The sequence below is a fragment of the Diceros bicornis genome, chromosome 7 (genome assembly GCF_020826845.1).
Source record: "Diceros bicornis minor isolate mBicDic1 chromosome 7, mDicBic1.mat.cur, whole genome shotgun sequence".
In the NCBI taxonomy this organism is placed as follows: domain Eukaryota; kingdom Metazoa; phylum Chordata; class Mammalia; order Perissodactyla; family Rhinocerotidae; genus Diceros; species Diceros bicornis.
In genome coordinates, this window is record NC_080746.1 from 9,846,705 (window position 1) to 9,873,509 (window position 26,805).

Here is a 26,805-nt window from a genome sequence, read left to right on the forward strand (position 1 = left end):
TAGCCAGGCACTGGAACAGGTTCTGAAGTGTTTCCAGGCAGAAGCAAGTACCAGAAGTCATGGAAGTAGGAAGGATAGTGTTTACCTGAGAGAGGATAGTTCAGTGGTTATCAGACTTGAGCCTTCACTGGAATCACTTGGAGCACTTGTGGAAACACCAATTACTAGGCTCTACTCCTAGAGTTTCTGATTCAGCAGGTCTGGGGTGGGGCCTGAGAATGTGCATTTCTAATGAATTCCCAGTGATGCTAATGCTGCTGGTCTTGGGACCTTGCTTTGAGAACCACTGGAATAATTTGGTTGGTGAGGCGCAAGTAGAATAGTAGGATATTAAACTGGAAAACCAGACTGGGTTTATATCATGTATAATCCTGAATGTCAGGGTATAGTCATTTATTTAATAATCGTTTATTGAGTGCCTACCATGTCCTAGGTTCTGGCTCAAGCCCTACCTCCAGAGAGCCCACAGTCTAATAATAGTGATTCACAGACAGAGCTCGGAATATTGTGAGTGGAGTTTTAAGAAACACGTTGAATCGTATAGTTTTATATTTAAGGAATAGAAAAAAAATCCCTATTGTTTCTGTAGTATAAAGTACAGAAATGAGGGATATGAGATTTTTACATACTCAAAAGGGGGATATGGGTTAAATGTTGAGAAACACTGGACTAGTAGCATCATGATTCTTCTGAAGGTTTTTGAGAAGGGGAGCGTCTGTTCAGAGATGCATTTCGGTTTGGTTCATGATAGCATTACAAGGTGGGATTGGAGGGAGGAGACCACTTAGATGATTGCTGTATTGAAGGCCTTAGCCTCCATGCAATGAGTTGGGGTAGAACAGAAGAGATGAGTGAGATTCTAGAGTTGGAATCTTTAGGATTTGACCATTGACTGGTAGGAATTTAGGAAAAAAAGGAAGGTTCACAATGAATAGAAAGTTTCAAACATGGATGACCTAGTAATTTCCATGGTAATAGTCATAAAAATGAGAAACCTGATAATGTGATATATTGAGGAAAGGCGATGAATTTGGCTTGGAGCATTTCGAGTTTCGAGTGCTGGTTGGACATCCACAGATGACTGAGAATTAAAGAGGTCTTGCTCCAGACCGTTTCCGTAGGGAATCTTACCCACACCGAATCCTGCTGCTCCGGATACTTTTTCTCTGCCTTCTCAGGTTTATACTTAAATGTATATCTTGGAGTGGGCTTTTAAGAAACAAGTCATTGCCAACCTTGGACCCCTTTATCATCCCTCTATTTTAGTAACTATCTGGAAAGAAAATTTTGCCTTTATTGTTTAAACTGAAGTGGTGAAATGAAAACTTGAGAGCAGGTGAGAGGGGCATGTCCACTGTAGCAACCTGTGGAGTTTTATGTGATTCTAGGGCTTTTGTGGCATGTTCTAAATGACTGCCCACCTCACTGTGTTCAGTTCATTTGAACCCTTTTCAGGTTTTAAGAATAATATGTAATAACTAACTATGAACAGCTAGAAAGGAGCATATTTAATGCAGCTGTGCAGGGAGCTGGTCCCCTACCTATAGACTTAATTGAGAAATCCTTGTGCAATTTGGGCATTTGATTTTAATCAAATAAATCAAAAGCTTTCTACCCTTCTCCTCTTCTCTCCTCAATTCAGAAGGCAGCGGTGCAGTTCTGGATATGTAATCAAATGTGGTTTGTCAGTTGCTTGGCTAGTTTACTGGGAAGGGGTTGACATTAAATCTGATCTGTTTACCATCAGTCTTGATAATTTGCTAAAGAGTCGAGAGCACACTGATGAAATTCACAGATGAACGAACTGGGAGATCCCATCAGGAAGAAACAAGAAATTAACTTTAAGGGTCCTAGAGAGATTGGAAATGGGCAGGAAGTAGCCAAGTGAAAATCAGCTTGGAAAAATGTATATAATCCATCTGGGAAAAAAAGCACAGGCTATACATGGCTGAGAGTCAAGAGAAGAGATACAACTACTGGGAATACTGCCTTAGAAAACAGATATTACAAACGATCTCCAAGTTTTTGCATAGTGATAACCTTAAAAGTCTGTGTATTACTGGTTTTGGGGAGGCTTTTTCACCAACTTGAAACCTTCCACTGATGTTAGATATACTCAGATAAAAATAGTGTGTAGAGATGAATATGAAAATATTTCATTATAGTAGTAGTTGTGTCAGGACTACTACTTGATCTGTCTACTCGGTTAGTTTAAGTATGAAAACAACTACTTGTCTAGGACACCCAAACTCTTTCTCCAGCAAGTCAATCTGTTATGAGAGAGTCAGTCCCTCTCCTATTCCTGATCACTTAGCTACTTCAGAACTAGCCATAAAGCCAAAGGAAGAAAACACACAAAACCTAAGGTTTGGTTTCTCTTCCATCCATGGTAATCTGCCTAATTTCCTAAGAAAAAAACTCAAAACGCTATGTCTAATTTTTTAAATCACTCAGTATCTTCCTTTTGGGGAAGTTCTCGATCTCCTACTTCTAATACAGAGACGGAGGGCCTGTTGTCAGGGAGTCAGGCAGTTAGGATAGTGCTTTTGGTCTTTTGTTTGTAAAATTGTGTGTCGGCTTGCCATGTTCAGTAATGTACTCAGTCATTTATTGTCACCCAACATTTATTATCGCCTATAATGTAACAGTCACCAATGAACTAATTCCCAAAAGGAAGCTCCCACTCTCAGGCTAGGGTCATTGCCGCATCCAACAAAGATGTGTGATGAGAATGGAGAGCAGCCGTGGCCCTGGAGGAAGGTCACCAGGGCTCTGTTGCATAGTAACTGATGAGCTCCCAAAAATAAGGGCCAGGTCAGCAAAATGACAGAGACACAGTGACAAGAGGAAACAGCAGAGGTGAGCTGAATATTAAAACAAACCACCACCAAAATGTGACTCTTTCAGAAGTCTCAGGAACATACTCATGAAAATAAGTGTCACACATCCAAGAGAGTTGTGAGTAGTTAGTCCTTGCTCTCCAGGGATAATTAAAAGAGGAAACTTAATGCAAAATTCATATAATCATCTAATCAGAGTAATACTGTACATAATCATGCTTAATAAATATTCAGTTGTGTAATCGGAAATGGAATACTTCTCTAGAAAATATTTCAGAGGTGCAGTATAGTTTTACTGGAAAGTCCAAAATGTATTTCGTTAAATACAGCATTCTTCCAAGCACAATCCCATGCTACTACCCCAGTCTCTTATTTCCGAGTCTGTGCTGTTCAGATTGTTGGTCAAAGAACATTTTATTTTTTATGACACCATAATAGTCATTTCCTGTCTTACAGGTTGGTCAGACAGGCTTCTCCCGTTTACTAAAAGGTATCTTTATAAACTAACAGGTCCCAGACCACCCGAGTTCTTGCAAAACAACACAAATTTTTGCATGTGGCAAGATGCACAGAGTTCTATTTACTCAATAATTTTAAACTTAAAATTAAGAAAAGTAGTTTCATTGAGCCAGAGACAACTCTGAAAACTTTCACTTCACCTTAAACCGGTAATAACTATAGTTGAAAGATTGTTTGAGATAGCCTAAGAAAGTGAAATTACAGACTCTTTGTATTGTATAAACTGTAAAATGTGCATTATAAGAGCATCTTAATGAACATCATATATTTGCAGACCCAGACATTTGTCCCGTTCTCTCTTTCACTACCTATAGATTTGGGTCTCTTAAATTTATGTATATACAGATATTATTTTTGTGATTATCCGATAGCTTCAGAAATTTTAATTAAAATTTTATCAGTAAAATTGTTTTCACATGCAGTGTGCCTAATTATATTCAAAACAGGTGTTATCTTACTTTTTTGTAGACTGTGTCCTCTATGCTTATATGTTAGCATGTAACCCCCTGGTTAAAGCCATTTTTATGCTGACACATGTAGACATCTGGAATTGAACTATATGACTGAATTATTGATATTTGGTTATCTACATGGTTAGTTCCTGATGATTATGACTTAGGAATCAGTGTACTAGAAAATTTTAAGTCAGTTTGGTTTATCATGTTGAAATTTGGGTTATCACTTTAACAATCTAACTCCAGTTATGATCTCACTATCAGCACCCCCTCTGTTAATTGAGAGTCTCATTTCAGAATAAAGGTAAACACTGCTGTAATTTTCTGTTTCACTTACCTGAAAAATGGATACTGAAGAATAGGTAATAGGAGATTGGACTTTTCTCTTCCTAATTATCTGTTATGTCTTTTAAAACATATGTGTATTTAATCTGCTTGTTGACTCCCTGCACGTAAAACCAGGTGACGGTGTCAGCACACTTGTTACCATCCGTTGTGGTTGGGCCTGGCCCTCTGCCTTGACCGTTCCTTCAATCCTGCCCCATCCATATAATCCACTTCACTGTCATTCTCACAAAAGTGCTTCTCATCCAAAGTGTTAGACTGCCCTCAGACTTCATTTAAGAATCTCATTCTTTGCTTTAAATTAAAGAAATGAACAGAAAAAAAGAAACTAAAAGGAAAGAAACAGAAGAGTTTAAGGCGCCTTATTATCTGGTGAGTCCTCATTATTTTATGTCAACATTATGAAATTTCATTCATGTTAGATCTATATAAACAAATTATTAATTTATAATATTTTTTTTTTAGGGAACAGCCCTAGTTTTTCAAATTCTGGCAAGTATTTTTTTTTCTATAGCTTAACTTTACTTCTTTTAAATGAAAATTTTCTTTCTGACCTGATACTTTTTTGTCTTTTCAGTTTCTAGTACCTCTGTATTACTTCTAGATTTTTCTTAAGGGCCAACTGTGCCATACATCCCACTGTTCTTAGAGCTTCCTCTGACACTGGGGACCGGCATTGCCTGTCCTCCAGGAGACTGAAGTTTGTCAGACAACTTGGAAGCCAACGGATATGAGAAAAAACAGACAACAGAGCCAATATTGAACAAGGACAAAGATAACGACTATTGTGATACAAAAATCTTAAGGAGTAAGTGTATCACTTCGTCCTCGCTTTAATGCACATGTGTTATCTTAGTATTGGGTGTGGTCTCTTATAAGGTATTTTGACTAATTAGTTTAACTGTTGCTCCCTGATAATAAATATACTTGCTTAAGAAAAAGGATATAACAAAAGTCTGATGTTCTAATGGTTATTTTTTATTTATTCAACATTTTTGAGGTCCTAGTCTATGCCATTTTCTATGTGTTTTGTTCTGGGCATTATGACTTTAATTAGAGTCTAATATATGTTAGTACTTTTACGACTTCCTAGACAAAACACTTTAGAACAGTTTAACTCCATTTCCTTCTCCAGTGTTTTGTGTTATTTTTGTCTTATATTTTAACTCTACAAATATTTAAAATCCTATAAGACATTACAATTACTGTTTTTTGCAGTCAATATTTATTCAGAATTCCTGAAATGACCTTTGTTTGTTGCTACTCATTTTTTTCTGTATTTCCTTTCTTCTGTCTGTTGCTCCTCATTTTCCTTCAACTTGAACTCTCTTTAGTGTTTCTTGTAGTACAGGTCTGAGGCTGACAGATTCTCCCAGTTTTTTGGTCTGAAAACGTCTTCAATTCATCTTCCTTTTTGAAGGATATTTATCACTGTTTATTGAATTCTAGGTTGGCAGTTACTTTCTTTTTGTACTTTAAAGATGTTGGTTCTAGAACTGTATAGTTATTGTTGGTCCCTTTTCAAGGTAATAATGTCTTTTTCCTCTGGCTGCTTTTATGATTTCACTTCCATCAGGTTCCATCAGGTTATTGCTTCCATCAGGTCAATTATTCAAATCTGAAAGTGTAATTTTCTTTGTATTCATTCTGCTTGGGGTTCATAGAACTTCTTGAGTCTGAGGCTTTAGTTTTCGTCAGTTTTAGGAAATTCTTAGCCTTTATCTCTCCAAATATGGCTTCTGTCCCATCTCTCTATTCTCTCCTTCAGAGAGACTGCAACTATACATATTTTTGAGGTTTTCGCTGTGCCTCATATGTCTCTTAAGGTTCTTCCTATATTTTCCATCCTTTTTTCTCTGCTTCAGTCTGAATCCTGCGCAATGACAAGCATCGTGTTCAGTAAACCTCTGCCCATCTGGGCCCAATTTGCTCTTAACCCCATGTACTGAGTTCTTAATTTCAGCTTTTCTACTTTTTAGTTTAGAAATTCCAAATAATTATTATTATTAGATTCTAAGTCTCTGCTAAAATTCTCCATCTTGTCATCTATTTTCTTGAATATATTTGTCCAGTTCTTTAAAGTCTTTGTCTCCTAACTCAATATCTGCATCACTGTTTTTCTCTTGTTCCTCTCTCTTGATATGCTTGGTAATTTTTTATTGAATTCTGGACATTGTGTATAAAACCTCATAGAAGCTCTGGAAGCTGTTTTCTTCCTCCAAAAGGATTTACTTTTTCTTTGGGCAGGCAGCTAGGTAAGAGGCCAATCACTGTAACCCAGTCAGGGATTGAGCTGATGTAATGCTGAGTTTCCATCTTTGTAAAAGCCTTGTCTATTCCTGCTTCGCCGTTATTTTTACAAAGTAACCCTTTAGGGGTCCCAGTTAAAAGCCTGGGGTGTTGACTGGGCCTTGTCTCTTTGGTAGGCTCTGAAGTCCAATTTCTATCTTCCCAGCCCCACAAAACTGCCACAAGTTCTGCTCAGCTTGTTAGCTACCCCTTTCTGCTTGGCGTCTCAGCGTCTCATCCTGTACTGAATTGGGCAGATGCCTCAAGAGGAAAAGTGGTGCTGAAACTCAGGTTCACGTTGACCTTCTCTCTGGAATCTCAGACACTCAGGTGCTTTGGTAGCTCTCTGATGACTTCAACAGATAAAATCTCTCCATCTTTTTTAGTTGTTCTTGGCAGGAGAGTTGTTCTGATACAAACTAATCAGTCATAGCCAGAAGCCAGGAATTTAATTTTTAACTATTATTTCCAACAAATCATGATAGCCATATAGATTCCCCTGACCAGAGATACTTCTGGTTTTTTGAAATCAGAATTCCTCTTACTGTCTACTTCTATAATTGCTGTCTAATGTAATTTCCTCCATTATGAGACAGTTGAGTCTGAAATGGTATGGAAGAATATACACTGGTCAGTAGTTGGTAATGTGGGAAGTGCCCTGTTCTCATAAGCCATACATCTCAAAGTTGAATGCTCCCAGTGTCTTTTATATCTTCTTTTATAACACTTACTACATTATGTTGTAAACATTTGTTTACTTGTCCATCTCCTCTGCTAGACTGGGAGCAGGAACTCTGCTGTATTTACCTTTATATTTTCAGTGACTACCACAGTGTCTGGCATTTAGAAGGTACTCAGCAAATGCTTTTAAAATAAAGGGTTCTTCTAGGTAAGCTTATTTATATGGATGGATAATGTCCATTAAATTCTCATTAGTAGTAGTTTGAATTCAGAAAGGTTTTTTTTTTCCCCACTGACCTTGCCCCACATTTTGGATGAATACTCTATTTAGAGTTTGATTCTCATGAATTGAATGCATTCAGATTTTCAGGTTCCCTGGGTATTGAGGCAGTGGAAGAGACTAATGACAAAATACAAGGAAGGAAGAGACTGATAACATGGACTTTTTTTTTTTTTTTTTGGTGAGGAAGATTAGCCCTGAGCTAACATCCATTGCCAATCCTCCTCCTTTTCCTGAGGAATACTGGCCCTGAGCTAACATCTATGCCCATCTTCCTCTACTTTATGTGTGGGACACCTGCCATAGCATGGCTTGATAAGTGGTGCATAGGTCTGTGCCCAGGATCCGAACCCGTGAACCCTGGGCTGCCAAAGTGGAGCACATGAACCCAACCACTATGCCACCAGGCCAGCCCCAACATGGACGTTTTTAAATGGCTGTCAGGAGATTAGTGCTCACCCTTGCCAGCATCCTAGAGAAATTTTTTAAGTTCAGAGTTGAATAAAATGTACAACAGGACAAATAAGGAATGCCATACTCTCCTGAAGTCATGATCCATCTAGCCCAGTGCTCTGATTTTGACTCCAACAAACTTCCTTCTGTATCAATACTTCCTTGACTTTTTATTGGCTTACGACATTAAGTGGCATGTGAACACTTAGGTTTTATTTGAATCAGGTATATATTTTTTGTTATATTATTAAAAATTAAAATTATAGTCATGCTAGATAATACTGTACTCAAGTTATTCGGTACAAACGAATACCTGACATACTTTGCTTTTATTCCAGACAACTGGTATCTAAATTCCACTAGATGTATAGTGAGTATATTTCTCTATTTGAAATTAAAGTTGAACTTATTTAAATTAAGGATTTGTTGACTGATGGATATCTTACTCTCTTTCAGGTTCAGATCTTTCTTCATGCTTAGCATTTGAGGTTTCCAATAACTTGAAGCAACAGAGCTGCTAGTAACTGTTGCATGGATGTCTTTTACTGACTTTCATATGCCCCAGAAACATACCATCCCATGTTAAAAGGATAGAAATCCAAAGAATTCTTATCTTTATTCCCTAACATTGCCTATCTCTAACATATTACTGGTCAATCCTATGTGTTTCCTACCTAACATACCTAAATCAAAGCCAAATGAAATGTTTTCTCCAGACTTTTCTTACTCCCAATTTTATAAATAAAAAATATATTGCTGAGATTTCAGCTTCTGTTAATGATGGAATAGCTTGATCATCTACAGGTAATGATGAAATCTGGACAATTTGAAAGTATTGGAGAATAACAAGAAGCAGGCAGAAACTGAATAAATGTAACCTTGAAAGACAATGGGTGACATTTGTTTATGGCTTTTTGCCTGAGGGCATTCTCCAGTCTTGGGTCAAGTGCCCAAACAGAAGTTGTCAGACGATGGAATTCGAGGACAAGAGAATATCCAGAAAATGAGAGGGAAAAAATCTAGTAAAAAAATGACTATACATGTGAAGAAATAGGAAAATGTGATACTTACTCAAGGAAAAAAAATCAATAGAAACAGACCCTGAGATGACCCAGATGTCATAATTAGCAGACATTGACTTAAAGCAGCTGTTATAAATACGTGCACGGACCTAAAGGAAGATATACACACAATGAATTCACATAGGGGGAATTCAAGCCAAGAAGTAGAAACTAGAAAAGACCAAATGGAAATTCCAAAGCTGAAAAGTACAATAACTGGAATGGAAAATTTACTGGATGGGCTTAACAGCAGATTGGTGACAGCAGAAGAGTCGGTGAACTGGAAGATCAATAGAAATTATCCAAAAATTAAAGAAAAAACATAGGTGAAAGCAGGAAATAAAAGTAGGGCAGAATTGAAGTGAATGCTCAGTGAGAATAAATTCTAGCAATTAATTTTGCAAAGAAAGAAATTGAAAAATAAACAAAACCTGGATTTTGAATGTCTAGTCCTAGCATTTCTTCCAAGGGTGAGATGGAACATATTATCTGATTGCAAAGCATTATTTTTGTGGGCTTTCATAAGACCATTTCTCTCATGTGGCCATAAGTCTCTTAGCTTTCTATCCTCTTCTTCTTTTTCTCCCTCATTCCTTCCAGTGGCTAATGGCCTTTTCCTTCTGTGTGCTATATTCAGGGGCTGGTTAATTGTGAAATGGGAGACAACTTATGACAGTGGACCAAGGCAAAGGGAGGATGTGGGATAGGTCGTCATATATGGTTCCATTAAGTGGTTTGCCTCTTGATGCATTCTCCTGTTGTATTCCGCTTGCACTGTAATTTTTGAGTTCTTGATATTTCAAATCATAGTGAATCAGTTAGTTTTAAGCACCAGTCTTTCTTAAGAATCTGAATACAAAATACCAAATGATATTTCAAAATAAGCGTGTTTTAATTATTGATCTCTCTAGATGCAATTTTGTTCTTTTGATTAACTTTGTAGGTGTTTCACCAAAACCAACAGCACTTTCAGCAGCAGCCCCCTTCCTGTGGTCCCAGTGGTAGCACCTTATCCTCAGGACAGTTTGGAAATGAAGCCCCTCAGTCGCATGAAGATGCCTGTGTGTCTGGCTTCCACAGTCCCCCATTGCAGCCAGTCACCTGAGGAGAACATCAAGGATGATGTGGCACAAAGACCTGCTCAACATACTTGTTGTCAGGGCAGTAGAAATGAGATCAACCCTGATTGCATGGAAGACACAGCAGAGTTCAACAGAGGTACAGGGAGACATTATAAATCTTAAGTTTCCAGGTAGTCTTCAGTTAACTAAGAACTGTATAAGGGAAGATGATGCTTTCAGAGTGCTGTGTCTCTGATCAACTCACATATTTCTTAGATATTGAGGGGGGGGGAGTATTAGATACTTCAAAAAAGTTGGCTAGATAAAGGATTCTTTGAAATTCTGTTATTATGCACATCCTTCCTCTCAGGCTGTTAATCCCATTAGATTTTGGAAAATAAATCCACGTAGGCTTTGATTCAGTTTGTACCTGAACAGTAGACTTGCTGGAAGAAGGCATGTTGTGATCATGCGCCTCTTCTTCATTTGAGTTGATTCTGGAGTTGCAGCCTTTCTTTAAGGTGATTATTTTGGGGCTTTTCAGGGGTTTGCTTGAACCCTCAGATGAACTGTATAACTGTTCTTGAGAGCTCAACTTTATTTTAAACCTTTTAAACCTATTGTCTCCCTCAAATTCAAACTAAATGTAACTGGTCTCTGCTTTTGCTCGTTATTCTTTCTTTCTTGCTTAGTGTTTTTAGACTGCTTTGTAAAAATCAGCCTTTATCATTTCATAATGCTCCCAAACCTTTGTGTTTTTCAGGAGACAGCTGTGTCCATTCAGAAACAGAGAGCAAAGTTTTAAGTTGGAATCCTCTTATTTTGCCACCTGTTTCAAAGGACTGTACTGAAAAGACAACATGTTCTCCTCCTGGCATTCCTCTAGACAGCGCTTCAGGGGTCCTTCAGCAACCCCCGGAAACCTGAGGATATGCCAATCACCAGTCATGTTTCCCGGTTCAAGCCAGTAACTGCACAAAGCAGGCCTGGGGATGGACTGTGTGAAGGACATTCATTCAAACCAGAGAAAATCGTTATTTATTTTTTTGTAGTAATCATGTCATGTGAATGTATCTTAAAATGTGTGCCCTTTTATATTATTTATGCCTTAAAATTTTCCCTCCCTATTCCTTTCTCCTGCTCAGTAGCACACAACCTAATTTTGCATAGTTTTCAATCATCTGAGGGCAGTGGGATCATTCCATGTTTTCCAAGAACCTCAGTGACAGTAAGAGCTCCTCTTGCAAGGATCCAGCCTATTGGCTGATTCTGCCAAGAGGGAATTGCACAGGCCGTTTGAAGTTTTCAGATAGAAAGCTGTCTTTCAATATTGTGTTATCAGACTTTCTGAGAACGTTTTGAAATCAACCACAGTTGTAACCTGAGTTTATAATAGCAGATCTCTTAGAAATTTTATGAGTGCCTTCCACAAAAGTGATAGTTGACCTGTTGCCTCGGTGTATCTCTCTCTCTGGGCACAAGTTATGTTCAGTTGTCTAGGCACTAATCATAAACAGTGTCATGGACAAGGGTGAGGTGAAGGTCTAGTCGGGTCATTGCAGTATGCAGAAAGGGAGCCAAGGCCAGAGAGAAAAAGAATGCCATCAAGTCCTACTACTTCAAAATTGCTCTAGTTTATAAAATGGTCAGCATGGGGCTCCTTTTGACTGTTTCTAAGAGTAGGAACGAAATAATACTGAAGTGGTGACTTGAAGACAAAGATCCGCGTTTTAAGAAGAAAGGGGAGGGCTCCAGGGAGCATTTCTTGGCAGAAGCTCTCCTGTTAGTGTAGGATTGTGCTCATGGTGCCATACCACCCGAAAAGCGTCATTTTCTAACTTCCAACATGGGCAATACCTGAAGATGTGAGTGTCAGAAAAGACTTAATGTGGAGGGAAAGGGGTATGGTTTGAAATTTCCCGACCCTTTCTTCAGGATGTCGTCATTGTAAACAGGCACCTAGAGCTGTGTTTGGCAGAGCTCATAAGCCAGTTACTGCTGCCTCTGAGTGACACAGACGTTTGCAGCTGCCTTCAGTAGGCTTTTCTTCTCCACATCTAAAAGAAACCACACTATACGTGTATTTAATAACTTGAGTCCAGCTTGAATGGATCACTGCTCTTTTTTGGATTGTGCTTCCCCTTTAGGAAAGCAAGAGGAAATGATTCTCTCTATGTAGAGTCAAGCAGTTCCAGCATAAAAGAAAAAATTTTACAAGTTCCCAGAAATTGCAGTGAAATAGACTAGAATACTATGTTAATCAACTTTCTGTATAAATGCATCAGTATTCCCTTACATATGTCTATATATTTTATAAATAGAACTGGTAGTGAAATGTGCTGTTTAAGCTGGGTCACTATGCAAGAATTACTTTGAGTAGGTTGTAGTAAATATAGTTTCATAGTCAGGTGTTAGGGATGCTGTAGAATCAAGGTCTACGTTCCAGATGTCCATGCCTCTAGTATACTGGATTTATTCTTCATGTTGCTTAGATGCAGTTAGCTCTGGAGGGGGATCGCTGCGTCCTTACTTCTGTGACTAGCAAAGGACAAGGTCCTAGTATGTAGAATATGAAAACATGCCCCGTGTTTGCCAATCAAGTCACAGCGATGCTGTCACAAAGGAAGTTTTAGAAAACTGGGGCATAAATGTTCGTAGGCAGTCATTTTGATTCAGGAAACAGAGGTGTATTAGCATGAGCCTTAGGTCATAAACTGCTTTCAAAGATTGAGTTTGAATGTGGGATTTGTCCACTAGGAAGAGAAAATGACTTTACCTTTAGGGCAATCTCATTGTGGACTGCTTTATTTATATTATTAGTAACGCTGTTTTAAGTGTTATCCCTTTTATTGTATTTTATTTATAAAAAAATGCCTTTATATATTGAGATATATAAATATAAATATATATATATATAATTGCCTTTATGTTTAGGAGTTATGAGTTCTCCCTAACCATGAGTTGTTCTCAACTTCTATGCCCTGCACAGTCACCAGAAACAGTCCTGCCTAATGTTACTTCACCAGGAAGTCAGAGGACACAGTACAGTGTGGGAGATGGCACTAAACATTTGTGGCGTCACCGCTGTGTACCAGGCACCGTGCTTGGTGCATGTTACTGCTATCACCTCATTAACCCTCACGACAAATCTACAGAGTAGGTGTTGAAGTCCCCTAGTCACACAGTCGCAGAGCATGAATTTGAACCTGGTTTATTGGGAACAGTTATCTGAGCTCCTTCCATTTTTCTGTACTGCTTTCCAAAAGCACTGTGGTTCGCTCTTTGGGTGGGCCAGTCCAGTTCTGTATGCTTGTGTCCGCCCTGCTGCGTGACTCCTCTGGCGCGCTAACTCTACGACTGGAGAAAGTGCTCTCTGTCCTACGTGGACAGAGCTCCGTGCTGATTGCTGGGTCTTCCCGGAGTCCACACTGCTCTCCGTGACCCCCTCACCACCACCCCCGCCCGGGAATTTGATCTTCTCTCGGCTTAGTGATCGCATAGTTGGTCAGGCCCCCTCATGTTCCTTCTCCTCTTAGAATGCTCTGGGATTGTTTAGCCTGGAGCTTCCCCCACTCCTGTTCTATCATTTCACTCTCTCTTTTTTGTCCTCCTTTCGGTTACGCACCGACAGTCTGGTGATAGGTGCTGTACAGGATGTAAGTTAAGTTGCAATGTTGTATACCTTTTGAAGTGGTCTTTTAAAACAGCCTTTCTTTCTGGGTTTTGTTTTTGTGGAATGAGTCTACGAAGGCTGATACATCCATATTAGGCTGATCACGTTGCAAATCTTACTCCAGCTGTAGTACTGCCAAGAAGTTAATTTTGTCATTGAATTTCACCTGTGTTGCTCTCTTAAAGCAATAACTTTGAGATGCATGTTTTTGTATCATATTGAAAAGCATGTTTTGTTTTCCTTAAAGTTGTAATATTATGTTTTGAAATTGTACATATTTTAAATGCTCTAGCTTTGACAGGTTTTAGTGGTTCGTATGATTTTATATTAAAAGAATGCTGCTTTCATGTGGAGTAGCACGTGAAGATGGGGAGATGGGCGTCCTCAGATACTCCTTGTTTGTCTAGAGCTGCTTGTAGCTTGAGACGAGGGTGGGTGTATGTGTTACTCTGAAATTCTTTGGAACCTCCACCCCTGTTGTCCTCTGAAAATCCCCTGTGCATGCCCAAGAGCCAAGTGAGTTAATTTCTTCTGTTCCGCCTGCAGAGATCCAAGCCCCGAAGGAACAGGATCTGGGACAAATGTTTTATGGGGAGGCTGGGAAAAAGCCTAAGCCAAGGAGCTGTGTCGAAGCAGGCAGACCCCCTTAGGGATTCTTCCAGGATTTCTTTGGATGGGAGGGAGGCGTGAGGAGCGTGGGGAGGAGTGGTTGCTTCTGGCACATCATCTATTTTTATCGTTATCCTGGAGCAGCATCTGTATGAACTCCAGGGTAGAAATTTAGCCTCCTCAGGTTAAAGAGCACTGCAGACCCACCAAAGAAGCAGCTTTGTTTTACTGCCCTAGAAAATCAAAGGGTATGGGCTGCTCTGACCAGAAAGCCAACAGGGTCCTTTTCATGGGGTGGAGAGAGGGGGCCTTGTTATATTTTATTCCCCATATTTAAATAAGCCTTCATTAAACCTCAGCCCCAGTCCTGAGAGCTTTGAGGGAACCTGAAACCCCTTTTCTAATAAAGTCTAAATCTGTGAGAACCTAAGAAGCAACTTAAGTCTCTGTCAGCTTTCCGTCTCCTCTCAGGCGCCACTCTCCTTATTCCTGGCAGGAGCATCCCTTGGCTCTCTCGCTGTTTCTTCTCATCAGAGTCCCCTGCGGAGGCAGCTCTGCGTCCTGACTCTTCTAGTCAGTTGAACAAGCGTTCATCTGTGTTTTTCCCAGCTTTCAGACACATGCTTGGAGCCAGTGAGTCATGCTGGCAGCTGACAGAGTATGACTTGGGAACAGCCCCGTCCCCTGTCAGCCAGCTCCCCTGGGCCTGGTGGCAAGAAGCTGCGTCTGGAACACCTCTGCTCTGCCTTGTTGCAACAGGCTCCTGGAGTCTGGTGCACCGTGCGTCCCTTTGACCAGTGCAGACCCACCGAAGGTAGAAGAGGGACAGAGACCCTGGGATCAGCACCTGGTTCTGCTACCAGCTCTGATTAAGCTGGTCCTAGAATAGAAGTGCGTTCTTGGGGAAGGCATTTGAGATTTGGAAAGCAAAGAACTCCTAGAAGAGCACATCACTTGGTCCAGTTGAATGAGGGGAACACGTGCTGACATATCTTGCTTCCCATCTCCTAGCTTCCTGCCAGGAGGAAAACCTGGGTCCCAGCTGAACCAGGGGTCAGCCTATCCCTGTGGGAGCTGGAATTGAAATAACTCTGCTAGTGAGAGCATCAGGTATGATTTATTTAGGAATTGCTCAATTCACGGGCTTTGTCTGGAAGTGGCTAACTTGCTCATGCTGCTAGAGCACCAGGCGCTGTTTCCTGTCTCGTCGTTTTCACTGGCCCTTGGACACCTGGCCAGTCTTGTCTCCAGTGATGTGGCTCCCTTGTCCCCCACCTCTGTCTTCCACGAGCTGGGCCAGGACTTCTCTTGTAGCCGAGTCATTTAGAGGCACTGCAGCTGAGCCTTGCCCTGGTCGTAGAGGCTGGGTATAAAGTGGGGAAGGGTTCTTTGGTGTCTCACCTACCTTGGTTTTAAGACCAAGTGTGACAGAGGGGATCCTTCTCTTCCCCAGTCTATCTCCCTTAAGCATATTTCACCTTCCTCCCGGGGCCTCATGGTGTTGCAGTCACTGTGATGGTGACATTGACTGGAGCGTCCATGGATTCTTGTGCAGGATCCGAACCTGGGGTGGTGAGAGGTGTTTCAGTGCCCACAAAGAACAGACATGAGCGAAGGAGGAGAGAGAGATGCCTTGGGGTGTCCCAGATTGTCCCAAAGGACAGGAGAGACTGAGCATCATGCATAAAACTCAGGACTTCTCTCCTTATACCTGAGTAATCTTTGGGATAAAATCGAGCTTACCTGCCTGTGCCTTGGGGCCTTCCCTTGAAGCCCTAATTTGGTGACTTTGCTCCCTGAGGGTGAAGAGGGAGAGTAAAGTTAGTGACAACTCTATTTCCCCAGCCTTCCTTTCCAGTTAGAGGAAAATCCTGACCCCTAAAATGACGGGGGTTCCACACTCAACGTGGAAACAAGCAGCTGACCAAGGCCTGTAGGTGGAAAAGGAAAAGGCGAATTACTTGAGCAACCCAGGAGAAGAACCCTCCCTTCCCCGACAAACTGAACTAGAGACTCAAAAACCAGAAAGGGTGACCTCAGATGCCTGAGGTTGGGGGTTGGAGCCCTGATAGACTTCTAGCACTGGGGAGAGGGCACAGTTAAGGAAGAGCATAGGTTTCTTGACCAGGGAAGTCTACATCTCACCTTGGGTGGGTCTAGACCTGACCACCTTATAGGGTCAAGTAACCCCGCCCTTCAGCTTCCCACTCACAGGGGAACATCTCCGTGTGCCGGGCAGCATAGTGGAACACCAGGAGAGAGGCCACTGTTGCCACCACCATTCCTGTGCCTGCTGCACCCAGCACTGCTGGATAGATGCTGAAGCGGGGTCCACTAGGAGGGGAGAGCTTGCTTGCATGGGGTAGGTTTAGAGCCGCTGCTGAACTTGGCAACAGCCACCTAGAGGTTCCAAGCAGGCAGTCCTGCTCATCCAGTTCCCCCTCCACCTGAGGTGGGCCATCAAGAGCAAGGCTTGACCCAGAGCATCTGGAGATAGATCTCAAGGAAAGAGCTCTCTGCATGCCTGGTGCTCTTGAGGTTCCAAGTCTCATGTTTCTGGTACAGGCCATTTATCTTGGCAGCTTGGAGCTGAAGGGAAGGCTACCATAAATTAAGGAATTCCCAGGATGGAGAGAGAGCAGCAGGAAGCTGAGAGCCCACCCATGCCCCAGGAGGTGAGACTGAGGCACGGGGTTGGGCCCCTACCTTTATTTAATCACCAGCCCCCTGTTCCTGCCCCTTCCTATTTCTTCTGCTTCAAGCTGAACTATGGCTCCTACCCTTAGGCCTGGGGCCTCCAGAGCCTCCCAAGGAGGGATGGAAATACAGGGGTGGAGATTACCTGAGGACCCCGAGGAGAGGGCAGAGGAAAGGACAGAGACTGGGGTTGGAGGAATTCAGTAGGAAGGAAGCAAAGGAACGGAGTAGGGGATGCCCTGTGAAGAGGAAGATGAGCCAGGGTTCAGTTGTGTGGAGAAAAGGTGAGTCCCTCCATGGCACTAGCCCCAGCACCTGGTATCTTCACCTCAGAGGGATGTCCAGCTGTGTGGTGATTCAGAGCCAGGATGCAGAAGGCATAAAGGACCCCTGGGTCCAAGCCCCCCAGCCACCGGCCCCTGCTCTCTGGCTCGATGTCACTGGCTGCTGTCTCCCAAGCCCCAGCTCCTGGGCCCGGGACACTGGCCCTCTGCTGCACCAGGAAGCCCATCAAGTTCCCGGGGCCTTCAACGGCCCATTGCAGCTGCACCTCCCTGCAGTGTCTCCCATAGGTCAGATGGCTGATGGTGACGTTGGGAGGAGCTGGATATCCTGGGAATGGGGCAGGGACACACACAGGCCCGTGCATACCTACAACCATGCGTGGATGTGTGCTTGTGCACCCACATTTGTTCCAGTTTTGTTGAGAGAAGGCTGGTAGCGTGGAAAAGGCACCAGACTGGGGTCTGTAGACTCCATCAGTTCTGTGTAGTTTTGGTCTGTGTTACCCTAGACTTACACTTCTAGGCCTCACTTTCCTCATCTATAAACTGTGGAAAAGGAGATTATTCTGACTGCGTGGAGTTCTGTTTGCCTGTATTCAAGAGGGCATCAGATTCGCCTTCACATAGCCCATCTGGGTTCCTGCTTTTGAGGGCCTGTCTGTGTCTGACGGAGCTAACGTGTCCAAACTTTGGAGCAGAGAATTCCTGTGCCTTCCCACCTAAAGGGCCATGGCTGGAGGTTTCCCATCGCCCTCACCACACACACGCACACGACCCCTCACTCACTCAGGACCTCCAGCAGGACGCTCTGGCTGCCGTTGCCCACGGCGTTGTGGGCCACGCACTGGTAGGTGCCGCTGTGGCGTGCTGGGTCCACATCCCGGATACTAAGGCGGAGCTGGGCACCCTCTGGGTGCAGCATGAATCCGAAAGTGCCTGATTCCACCTGCTGTCGCTGGGGGCCCAGCCAGAGGAGCCGGGCAGGTGGCATGCCCCCCAGGAGGGCACACCCCAGACAGGCCTCTCTCTCCTCCAGCACTGACACCCGGGGCTCAGCCACTGCCAGCTGTGGGGCTTCTGCAGGGACAGAGAGAGTGAGGCTGGAAGATGTCCCCTGTGCCCAGGCTACTGGGAAGGCCTGGAGGTAAGGTGCTGGTCAGTGATGGAGGGGATGGGGGGAGGGGTGGGAGCTGAGGGGGGCTAGGCCAGTCAGCCTCCTCTTTCAGGCTCCCATTCTATGCCAGATTCCTATCACAATCTGCTCCAAGGTTTACTGATAATAGCAGAGTTCTTCCCTGCTCCTCTCCACCCCACCCCAGTCTCAGCTCCTACAGGAGGGGCCCCTGCCTTACTGGCCTCTGCATTAACCCCCTCCCTCCCAGCACCTGGCGCAGGACCTTCTTCCCCCAATGGCCCACCACCTCCCCGTCGTGGGCACAAGGTGGGCCCATAGCAGGTACTCAGTTTTATGGACTGACTTCTAGAGACCCAGAGTTTTAGATATCAATGAATCTCCTATGGTGAAATTTCCAGCCCTGAGACTGAGTAACAAGGGAGGAAAATATTTTGGGTTGAGGACCTCTCTAGAGCCCCTGAAAGCATGGTAGTTGCCAAGCCTTTGGAGACCAAGACATAAACCATTTTGTGAGATCTGCTATATGTGACGGCTCCTCTGTGTGCTTTTGTCACATTTTTTACTTCAATATTTAATTCTTTTTTCTTGAGTTGGCAATAAATAGGACTGGCAGGGCCAGATGAAGACAGAGAAAGAAATCAGACCAAGAACAAATGGAGTGAGAGAGGTAGAGAGAGATGGCTGACACCTGAAACGTTAATGCAGGTCAAGAATAGAACCAGGCACCTCATGCAAATTGATGCAAATGAGGGAGACAGTCAGAATCCCTCATTGTCTAGACCGGTGCTGTCCAACAGTGATGGCCCCAGCCACATGTGTCTGTGGAGCACTTGATGTGGCCAGTCCACACTGAGATGTGCTGTAATTGCAAATACACCAGATTTTGAAAACAGTATGAAAAAAAAGAATGTGAATATCTCATTAATAATTTTTATTATTACATATTGAGGTGATAATATATTGAACATATTGAGTTAAATAAAATGTCTCACCTGTTTCTTTTTACTTTTTTTAATGTGGCTACTAGAAAATTTAAAATTATATATATGGCTCATCTTATATTTTTATTGGACAGCACAGACCTAGACCAAACCCCCTGATTTTATAGATCAAAAACACTTGAGTCACTGGGAGGTGAGGTGACTCAGTCTCTTGCCTCACTTTGCATTCTAGCCCAGCCGCCCCCCAGAGCACCTCATCCTGATTCCAAAGGGCTGCTCCTCCCACACCAGCCCCAGAAGCAAGTCACTAGCCCGCACTCACCCAGCTGGAGTGAGGCACTCACCCAGAGAGGGTCGGGGACCCTGAGTGGGTGAGTGCCCCGGCAGGTGAACTCTCTGCCAGTCAGATGTTCCTGGGCCTGCAGGAGGTGGATGGCCAAGGAGGAGCTGCTGCCGCCCAGGGCTGCTGCTGTCCATCAAGCCAGCTCAGCATGGCAGAGGGCTGGCCTCCAGGCCACTCGCAGCTCAGCACGATGAATTGGTCTCTGATTGTGACCGTGGTCCAGCAGGTGGGGCTCAAGGGGTGTTCCCCTGGATAGGAAATGATGGTTCAGCCTGGCCCTCCAGGAGGAGGAAGGGCTTGGCAGGCCTATCCCATCTCTTCCTCCTTCATTTATTGCTTCACTCACTCATTCCTCCGTGTACTGAGTCACTCATTTATTCATTCATTCATCATGTATCGAGGGCTGACCACGTGCCAGGAAAATGGTGGGAACAGACGGTAAGCAGACATTGACAATATAATTTGATGAGTGCTAGAGTATCGGTAGAAAGACAAACTCTGGGGCTCCAGGGAGGAGGACTTTGCAGACAGGATGACATTTGAACTTGGTGTTGGTAGATGGGTAGGAGTTTCCAAGGCAGAGAATGCTAGGCACATTTCAAGATCAACACGCAATGGAGCAGTAGAAATACAGTGTGAGGTTGATGAGAGCCTGCTGACCCTGGAGACTGGGAGACAGTTAGGGCATCACAAGGCTCCAAGCCTGAGCTGAGGAGGGTGGGGCACAGTGTGGATGGAGACCAGGCCAGAGTGGAGAGAAAGTGAGGGGTGGGATCTGAGTTCAGTGCTGCCCATCTCCTTATTACGTGGCAAGTCTTGGAGTCTGTGGTCTGGAGCTTCACCCCAGATCCGGGGGACCCTCTAGGTCCCTCGTCTGGCCCCTCCCCACCCCCTTGCCTGGAGTGTCAGAGCACTGCTGCTTCCCATGTCCACTCACTCAGCGTGATTCTGCAGAGGGCGGGCAGTGCCAGGGCTGGGTGCTGGCTAGCACAGGTGAGGACGCTGTTGTTGGGGAGCTGGGTGGCTGCATGACTCCAGGTGACGTTGCTGGGGGCAGTGGGGCCAGTTCCCTGGGGCCCTTCCCACTGCAGCTGGGCAGCTGGAAGCCCCCCAGTCCAGGCACAGACCAAAGTCATAGCCCCAACGGCGGGGGAGCACAGCACAGGAAGGCTGCCCCTCAGGGGAATCTGGGTGGGGAAGGGGGTGATGATGGGGCTGGAGACCGGAAGTGTCGAGGACAGGAGAAATAGGGAGAAGTGGTGAGCAGGGAAAGATCGATACCTCTGAGGGACCGGTGAGGAGAAGGCTGAGCTCTCAGGTCAAGGGCAGGGGCATAGGGGGTGGGCAGGAGTTCAGAGTCACTGGGGAATCCCAGATGCCCCCATGGAAGCCCGCATCTCCTTCTCTTTATTGCCCCTGGGCACTATGCCTCCCTGTAATTACTCTGCCCTTCTCTGTGCCTCAGTTCAGCCCCCAGGGCAGTGGGAATAATCACTTGGGGAGGGGGCTATATAGGGTCTAGGGCTTCTCCTCTCCCTGCCCTTTCCCACGGATTTCTTAACCTCTTCTCCTGCTCTGCAACTTTTTTTGGTTCCCCAGAACTCCTTCCCCCACCAACTTCAACACCACTTTCCACAAGGCACCTGGGATCTGCCAGAGCACAGGCCTATGGTGGCTCCAGCCATGGATGGCCCCTACGCACACACTCACAGTAAATGGTGAGTTGGACAGTGGTCTGTGTGCGGGTGTCCAGGCGGCTCTTGTAGGCCAGGCAGGTGTATAGGCCTGTGTGGGTGCGGCCGGCTCTGGTGATGATGTAGGTAGGCCCAGTGTGGACCTGAGTGTGGTCACGGAGCCACACAAAGTGGCTAGGGGAGTTGGACACAGCCAGGCAGTTCAGGGTCACCTCTTCCCTCTCACTGGCCCAAAAACCCTCCTCAATGAAGCCCAGTGGCTCCATGTTGATCACAGGATTGTCTGGACCATCTGGAGGGCACGAAAGGCATGTCACACCTCCCCAATTTTCATTCCTTCATTCACTGACATAATCATTGCTGAATTTATTCACCATCCAACGAGCATGTATTATGCACCAACTGTGCCAACCATTATGCTAGCCCCCAAGGAACTCAGAGTCCAGGGGCCATAGCACAGTCCAGGTAGGTGATCAGGGTCCGAAGAGGTGGGCACCCTAGACTGTGGGAGCTCAGGAGGGCAGCTGTGACTCTGGGAGGCTTCCCTGAGGGACGAGTGAGTGGGTTGGGCTGAGGTAGGGGAACAAGCCAGAGTCGGCTAGGCAGAAGAGAGGTACGGAGCCCAACCCTCCCAGGTTGCCCTGAATTGAGGGGTTTCTTGGGACTGGGCTGGTTGGTCCCTCTAGACTGGAGAGGGAAGAAAACAGAGTGGGAAGATACTCTGAGCATGATCCCAGCAGCCATCCCTCTTCACCTCTTTGGGTCACTACCTTCCCCTTTCTCCTAAGCCCCTGCTCTCCCTGACTCCCAGAGAGAACTGAATCCTCTCCCTGCTTCCATTCTGCTCCTGCCTCTTTTCCAAGAACTGCTCAACAGTCTCCTCCACAGTCCTCAGTTTACGATTCCCACACCACCACCGACAAGACAGACGGGACATTGTTAGTCCTTGCTCCTTAAGTCTACTAGACCAGCACTGTCCAATAGATATATATGAACCACAGAGGTTTTAAATTTTCCAGTAGCCAAATCTTAAAAAGGAAAAATAATCAAACCCTACCAAGCCAAAAAACACCAATAGGTGTTAATAGTATATTTTATTTAACCAAGTACCCAGCATATTATCATCTCAACGTGTAATCAACATAAAATTATTAATGAGCTATTATATACATATTTTTTAGACTAAGTCTTCAAAGTCCGGTGTGCATTTTACACTTTGAGCCCAACTCAGTTTTGTTCAGCCACATCTCAAGTGCTCGAAGCTACACAAACTGCCACCATATTGGACAGTGCAGCTCTAGACCATCCTAGCCTCATCTTTCACACAAACTTCTGATTCTTTTTATTTGTAAAATTAAAAAAAAAATTTTATTTTCAGAAGTTCATTAATGGTATGTGTTCTCCTCTGCACTGAAATAGCTATTCTGGTCTTTCATCCATTTTTATATTAGGTTGTTGCTTCTCCCTCATTGGTTGTTTAGGTTCTTTGTGTGTTCTAAAAAGTAATCCTTTGCTTTAAAGACAAACTTCTGATTTCTAACTTCAGGCTCTCAGCCTCAGACTTGGGACCGACTTGGTGCCCTCTCTTCCCACTGTGGGCCCCTCCCTGTTTCCTCAGTGTTCAGTTGCTCCCAGAGAGTCTTTCAGGCTCAACCCAAAGACAGACTTTCTGGGCCAGGCCTGAAATTATGGGCAAAATTGTGACTATGAATGTACGCACATCCCGCAGGGAGGAGGAGCCCATGACCTGGAAAAGCTTAAAACCCCTTGTACTAGAGCCCTTTGGGCACCAATGGGTACAGTGCCCTGAGGCTCTTGCCTATTGAAGGCTCTTGGGGGAACTGCAGCACTCTCGGGGGCCCTGAGGTGTGTCAGGAGGCAGAGCATGGGTGGGTAGGAGGGTGCCAGGCCTGACCGCCACCCCACCCCAGTCTGACTCACAGATGACATCCAGAAAGGCTTCGTCACTGCTCAGCCGGTTGACGGCGTTGTGGGCACTGCACATGTACCAGCCCAGGTGTGTCCTGTTGACTGGGTCCAGCTGGAGCAGTCGCTTCATGACTCGCACCAGAGCCTCCTCAGGACCTCGGGGTGCCTGATGCTGCCAGGCAAAGGTCACGGGCTCCGTGCCCTCCCGCACTGCGCATGTGGCCACCACGGAGGTCCCCTCCACTGGGGATGGGTCACTCAGCCGCACCTGAGGCTTCGATACAGGCACTGGCCAGAGGAAGGAGAGGCCCTGTGTTTGTTATAGCAGACCGAGGCTGTGCCTGGCTGTGTCCATTGGCCCAGCCCTTGCTGGCTGGGGGCTGGCCTGCCCACTGGGCCCTGAACATCCCTTCCTCCTGACCCCAGGTTTCCTCCCTCCCTGGAGGCGGGCCCTGTAGAACCTGGGCCCAGCAGAATACAATGGGAAGCACATGCAAATAGATGCAAAGCAGCATGCAAAGCAGCTCAAGTCAGCTTGGATCCTGGCAAGGCCCCTCACCCAGCACGGCCAGAGTGAGGTAGGAGTAGGCAGTGTGGAGTTGGCCGCTGGCCACGTGCAGGGTCTGGCACAGGAAGAGGCCGCGGGCACCCTCCTGCAGCTCTCCCAGCACCAGGCTGCCGTTCTGCAGACTCACGGCCCCCGGAGCTGAGGCCCCGGCCTCCACTTTGGACTGCGATCCATTGGTGATGGCCACAGGCCGGGGAATTAGCGAGCCCAGGGGGGTGAAGCTCCAGAAGACCACCAGGGGGGCGGGCCGGGAGCCACAGGCCAGCCCCACAGAGCCGCCTCGCACTCCTTGGATGGACGTGGCCGCCTCTGCAGGGGCTCCGAGGGTCGGATGGGGCTGCCCTGGGGACAGAGTGGCAAGGCAGGACTTCTGGGCTGTTCTGGGTTCTCCTGCTCCTCCTCCTTGCCCAGAACCTCTGCTTATTGTTCTGCAGACCCGGCGGGCCGGGCAGGGTTTGATGAGACAGCATAAGAACTTTGCAGCTGGTGGGCAAGACAGTTTCTGAGGGAGCCTGCGGAGTTTCCTGTCTAGATGTGCTCTAGGAGCAGGCTGGATGGGGGAATCCTTGACTGAGATCAGGGAAGGGACTGGAGGAGAGGTTCCCATCCTCATGGGTCATCAGACCACGTGGAAAGCTTGATAAAAATATAGATTCCTGGGCCTCATCCCAGACTACTGAGTCAAAATCCCCAGGGCAGAGGGCAGTGGGTCAGGAATCTGTGTTCTTAACAAGCGCCCAGAAGTCAATCTGATGATCAGCCAAATAGTGACCCCCAAGGCTCAGGAGACCTACATGGCCACTGGCAATTCAGGCTCTGGAGGTCTCTGTGTAAGGATTCCAGGGGGAGTCTAGACCCATTGCAGCAAACGTAGGATGACACCAGCCTGCCATCAGCCCATCCAGCACTCATTCATTCATCAGCTGTTAATTATGCAGGGCCTGCTTCGGGCCAGGCACCCGGGTTTCAATGACAATGAGCCACCCCATCCCTGCTCTCATGGAGCTTTCAGTCTGTCAGACATTGAACAGTCGTTATGAGGCAAGGCAGTCAACAGTGCTCTTTTCTGCTCAGGGCCTAGCACGGACCCGAGAGTCTGCCCAAGCACTGTGTTCTTCTGTCCCTTGTGGCCAGGATACTATAAAGAGCCTCAGCAAACTTATGAAAATAAATGTCTCAGAGGACGACGAGCCACAGGAGTAGTTCACGTGAGCTTCCATTTGCCAAATGCCTCCTTTGTGCTGCGCCCTGTCCTAGACTCCTCACATGCATTACCTGTTGACCTCAATTGTAATAACATCCCCTGAGACTCTGAAACAGGAAATCACTTTGTCTAAAACCACATGGTAGGTGGTGGAGCTGGGATTGGAGCCCTGTCTAACCTCCAGTCTCAGACACTTCTCACTGCCATCAGCTTCTCCAGAGAGAGAAGAGGAGAAGACAGGCATGGAGTCGGGGGGAAGGGATCAAAGGTAAAATTCCAGTGTTTGGTTGATCAAGAAGAAAACAGTTAACCCAGAAACCGATTCTTTCCAACCCCATGGATGCTGCTTTGACCCAAGCTACCAGCATCTCTCACCTAGACCATTGTGGTGGTCTCCCAACTGCCTCCAGCTTCCTGAAAACCCTTTGGCTTGGAGGGAACTTTCTGAAACCCAGACCTGACCATGTCACTCCATGCTTACAACCTGACAGTGGCCCTCAGGATAGCTTCCAGCTTCTTCAGGTAATTAATGCAGAATGCCCTCTGTGTTCCTGCTCTGCCTCCCCCACCTGGTCACTCAGTGCATGCTGGCTAATGTCTAGCAGATGAACAAAGTTAATGGACTTCATTGAGTGGCTACTCAAGTGCAAAAGGAGGATCCGAGGAAAAAAGAGTAAGAAATAATGGGATGTGAGTGGGGAACGGGCCTCCATGGAGGGGTGATCTGAGTATCACTCACCTGAGACCCCTAGATGCAGAAGGCAGAGGGGAGTCAGCAGCAGGGGACTGAGCAGTCTGCACAGGGCCCTCTGACCCACCATGGCTCCATCTCCCTGGGTGGCTTCCCGTCTGAGGCCTGCCTGACTCTCAGGCTCCCTCTCCCCAGAGCAAAGCCCAGCCCTGGAAGGATTGGGGGTCTGGCTCAGGTTGCCAACCTCAGACCTTCCGACACCTCCCCCCTGCTCTCCTGTTACCCACTCTGCCCCGATTAGGGGTGAATTATTTACCAGATGGTTCACTCCATCCATAATGCAGAGTTGGAGACGGCAAGACCTGGCTGGGGCAGACCTAGGGGAGGCCCCTGAGCTCCGTGCATCTTCATTTCAAGGATATTATAAAATTAGAGAGTCACGGAGCACAGAGTTGGAAAAGGTCTCGACCTCGTCAAGCCCAAACACCCGCCCAGCACAGCCTCCTGCGTGCAGCCCTCCAGACCACAGAGACCAGGAGGTGCAAACACACCTTTAAATGCCCTTTGTGTCCTCTGTGTTTCCACATGTTTTCTTGGGAGAAGTTGGTGGAGTGGTGGAAGGAGCTCCAGAGTCAGCCCCAGAGTTTGGGTCTAACTGACAAACTGTGAAACATTATGAAATTTCTGAGCCTCTCTGAGCTTTAGCTTCTTCGCAGACAAATGGGGATAATAGTACTTTCTTTCTTGTAAAGATTATTGTGAAGATCGAAAGAAAAAACTTATATCAACATCAGGGGTCTTCTTGGGTGCTAGTAATGTCCTATTTCTTGACTTGGGCAGGGTTACAGTTCATCAAGCTGCACATTCATGTTTTACATACTTTTACATATGCTTGACAAAATTCACACACACACACACACACACACACACACACACACACACACACGGGTGAACAGTGCCCTGCAGGCAGGTGGTGCACTGTCATTCATGCTCCTAGCTGGATTTGACCCACAAAGTCTGGACCCTGGAGCTGGAGTGGAGACGAGCTTTCCT

The 26,805-nt window shown here is 45.6% G+C and overlaps 2 protein-coding genes across 10 annotated transcripts in view; one reads left to right on the forward strand and one right to left on the reverse strand.

The window, feature by feature from the left end:
- Positions 1-14,714, forward strand: part of CDON (cell adhesion associated, oncogene regulated) — a 92,982-nt gene extending 78,268 nt beyond the window's left edge. For 3 of the 9 annotated variants that reach the window (XM_058544854.1, XM_058544857.1, XM_058544855.1), the window contains 2 exons: positions 9,867-10,141; positions 10,748-14,714. In XM_058544854.1, coding sequence (XP_058400837.1) covers positions 9,867-10,141; positions 10,748-10,911 — 439 coding nt within the window. In that variant the 3' untranslated portion in view covers positions 10,912-14,714. Of the gene's footprint in view, positions 1-4,466; positions 4,532-4,624; positions 4,654-4,763; positions 8,623-9,866; positions 10,142-10,747 lie in introns of those variants that run through there. The other 6 variants (XR_009220743.1, XR_009220744.1, XR_009220742.1 and 3 more) reach the window with 6 other exon arrangements.
- A 1,016-nt stretch (positions 14,715-15,730) lies between these two features.
- Positions 15,731-25,882, reverse strand: VSIG10L2 (V-set and immunoglobulin domain containing 10 like 2). Its single transcript, XM_058544861.1, is given in 14 exon segments — positions 15,731-15,859; positions 16,012-16,062; positions 16,173-16,197; positions 16,479-16,614; positions 17,292-17,575; positions 18,034-18,324; positions 19,646-19,783; positions 19,786-19,914; positions 20,604-20,820; positions 20,822-20,853; positions 21,377-21,652; positions 23,302-23,577; positions 23,849-24,199; positions 25,801-25,882. Coding segments are annotated over 14 exon segments (2,388 nt in total). The 3' UTR covers positions 15,731-15,759.
- Positions 25,883-26,805: the final 923 nt, after the last annotated feature.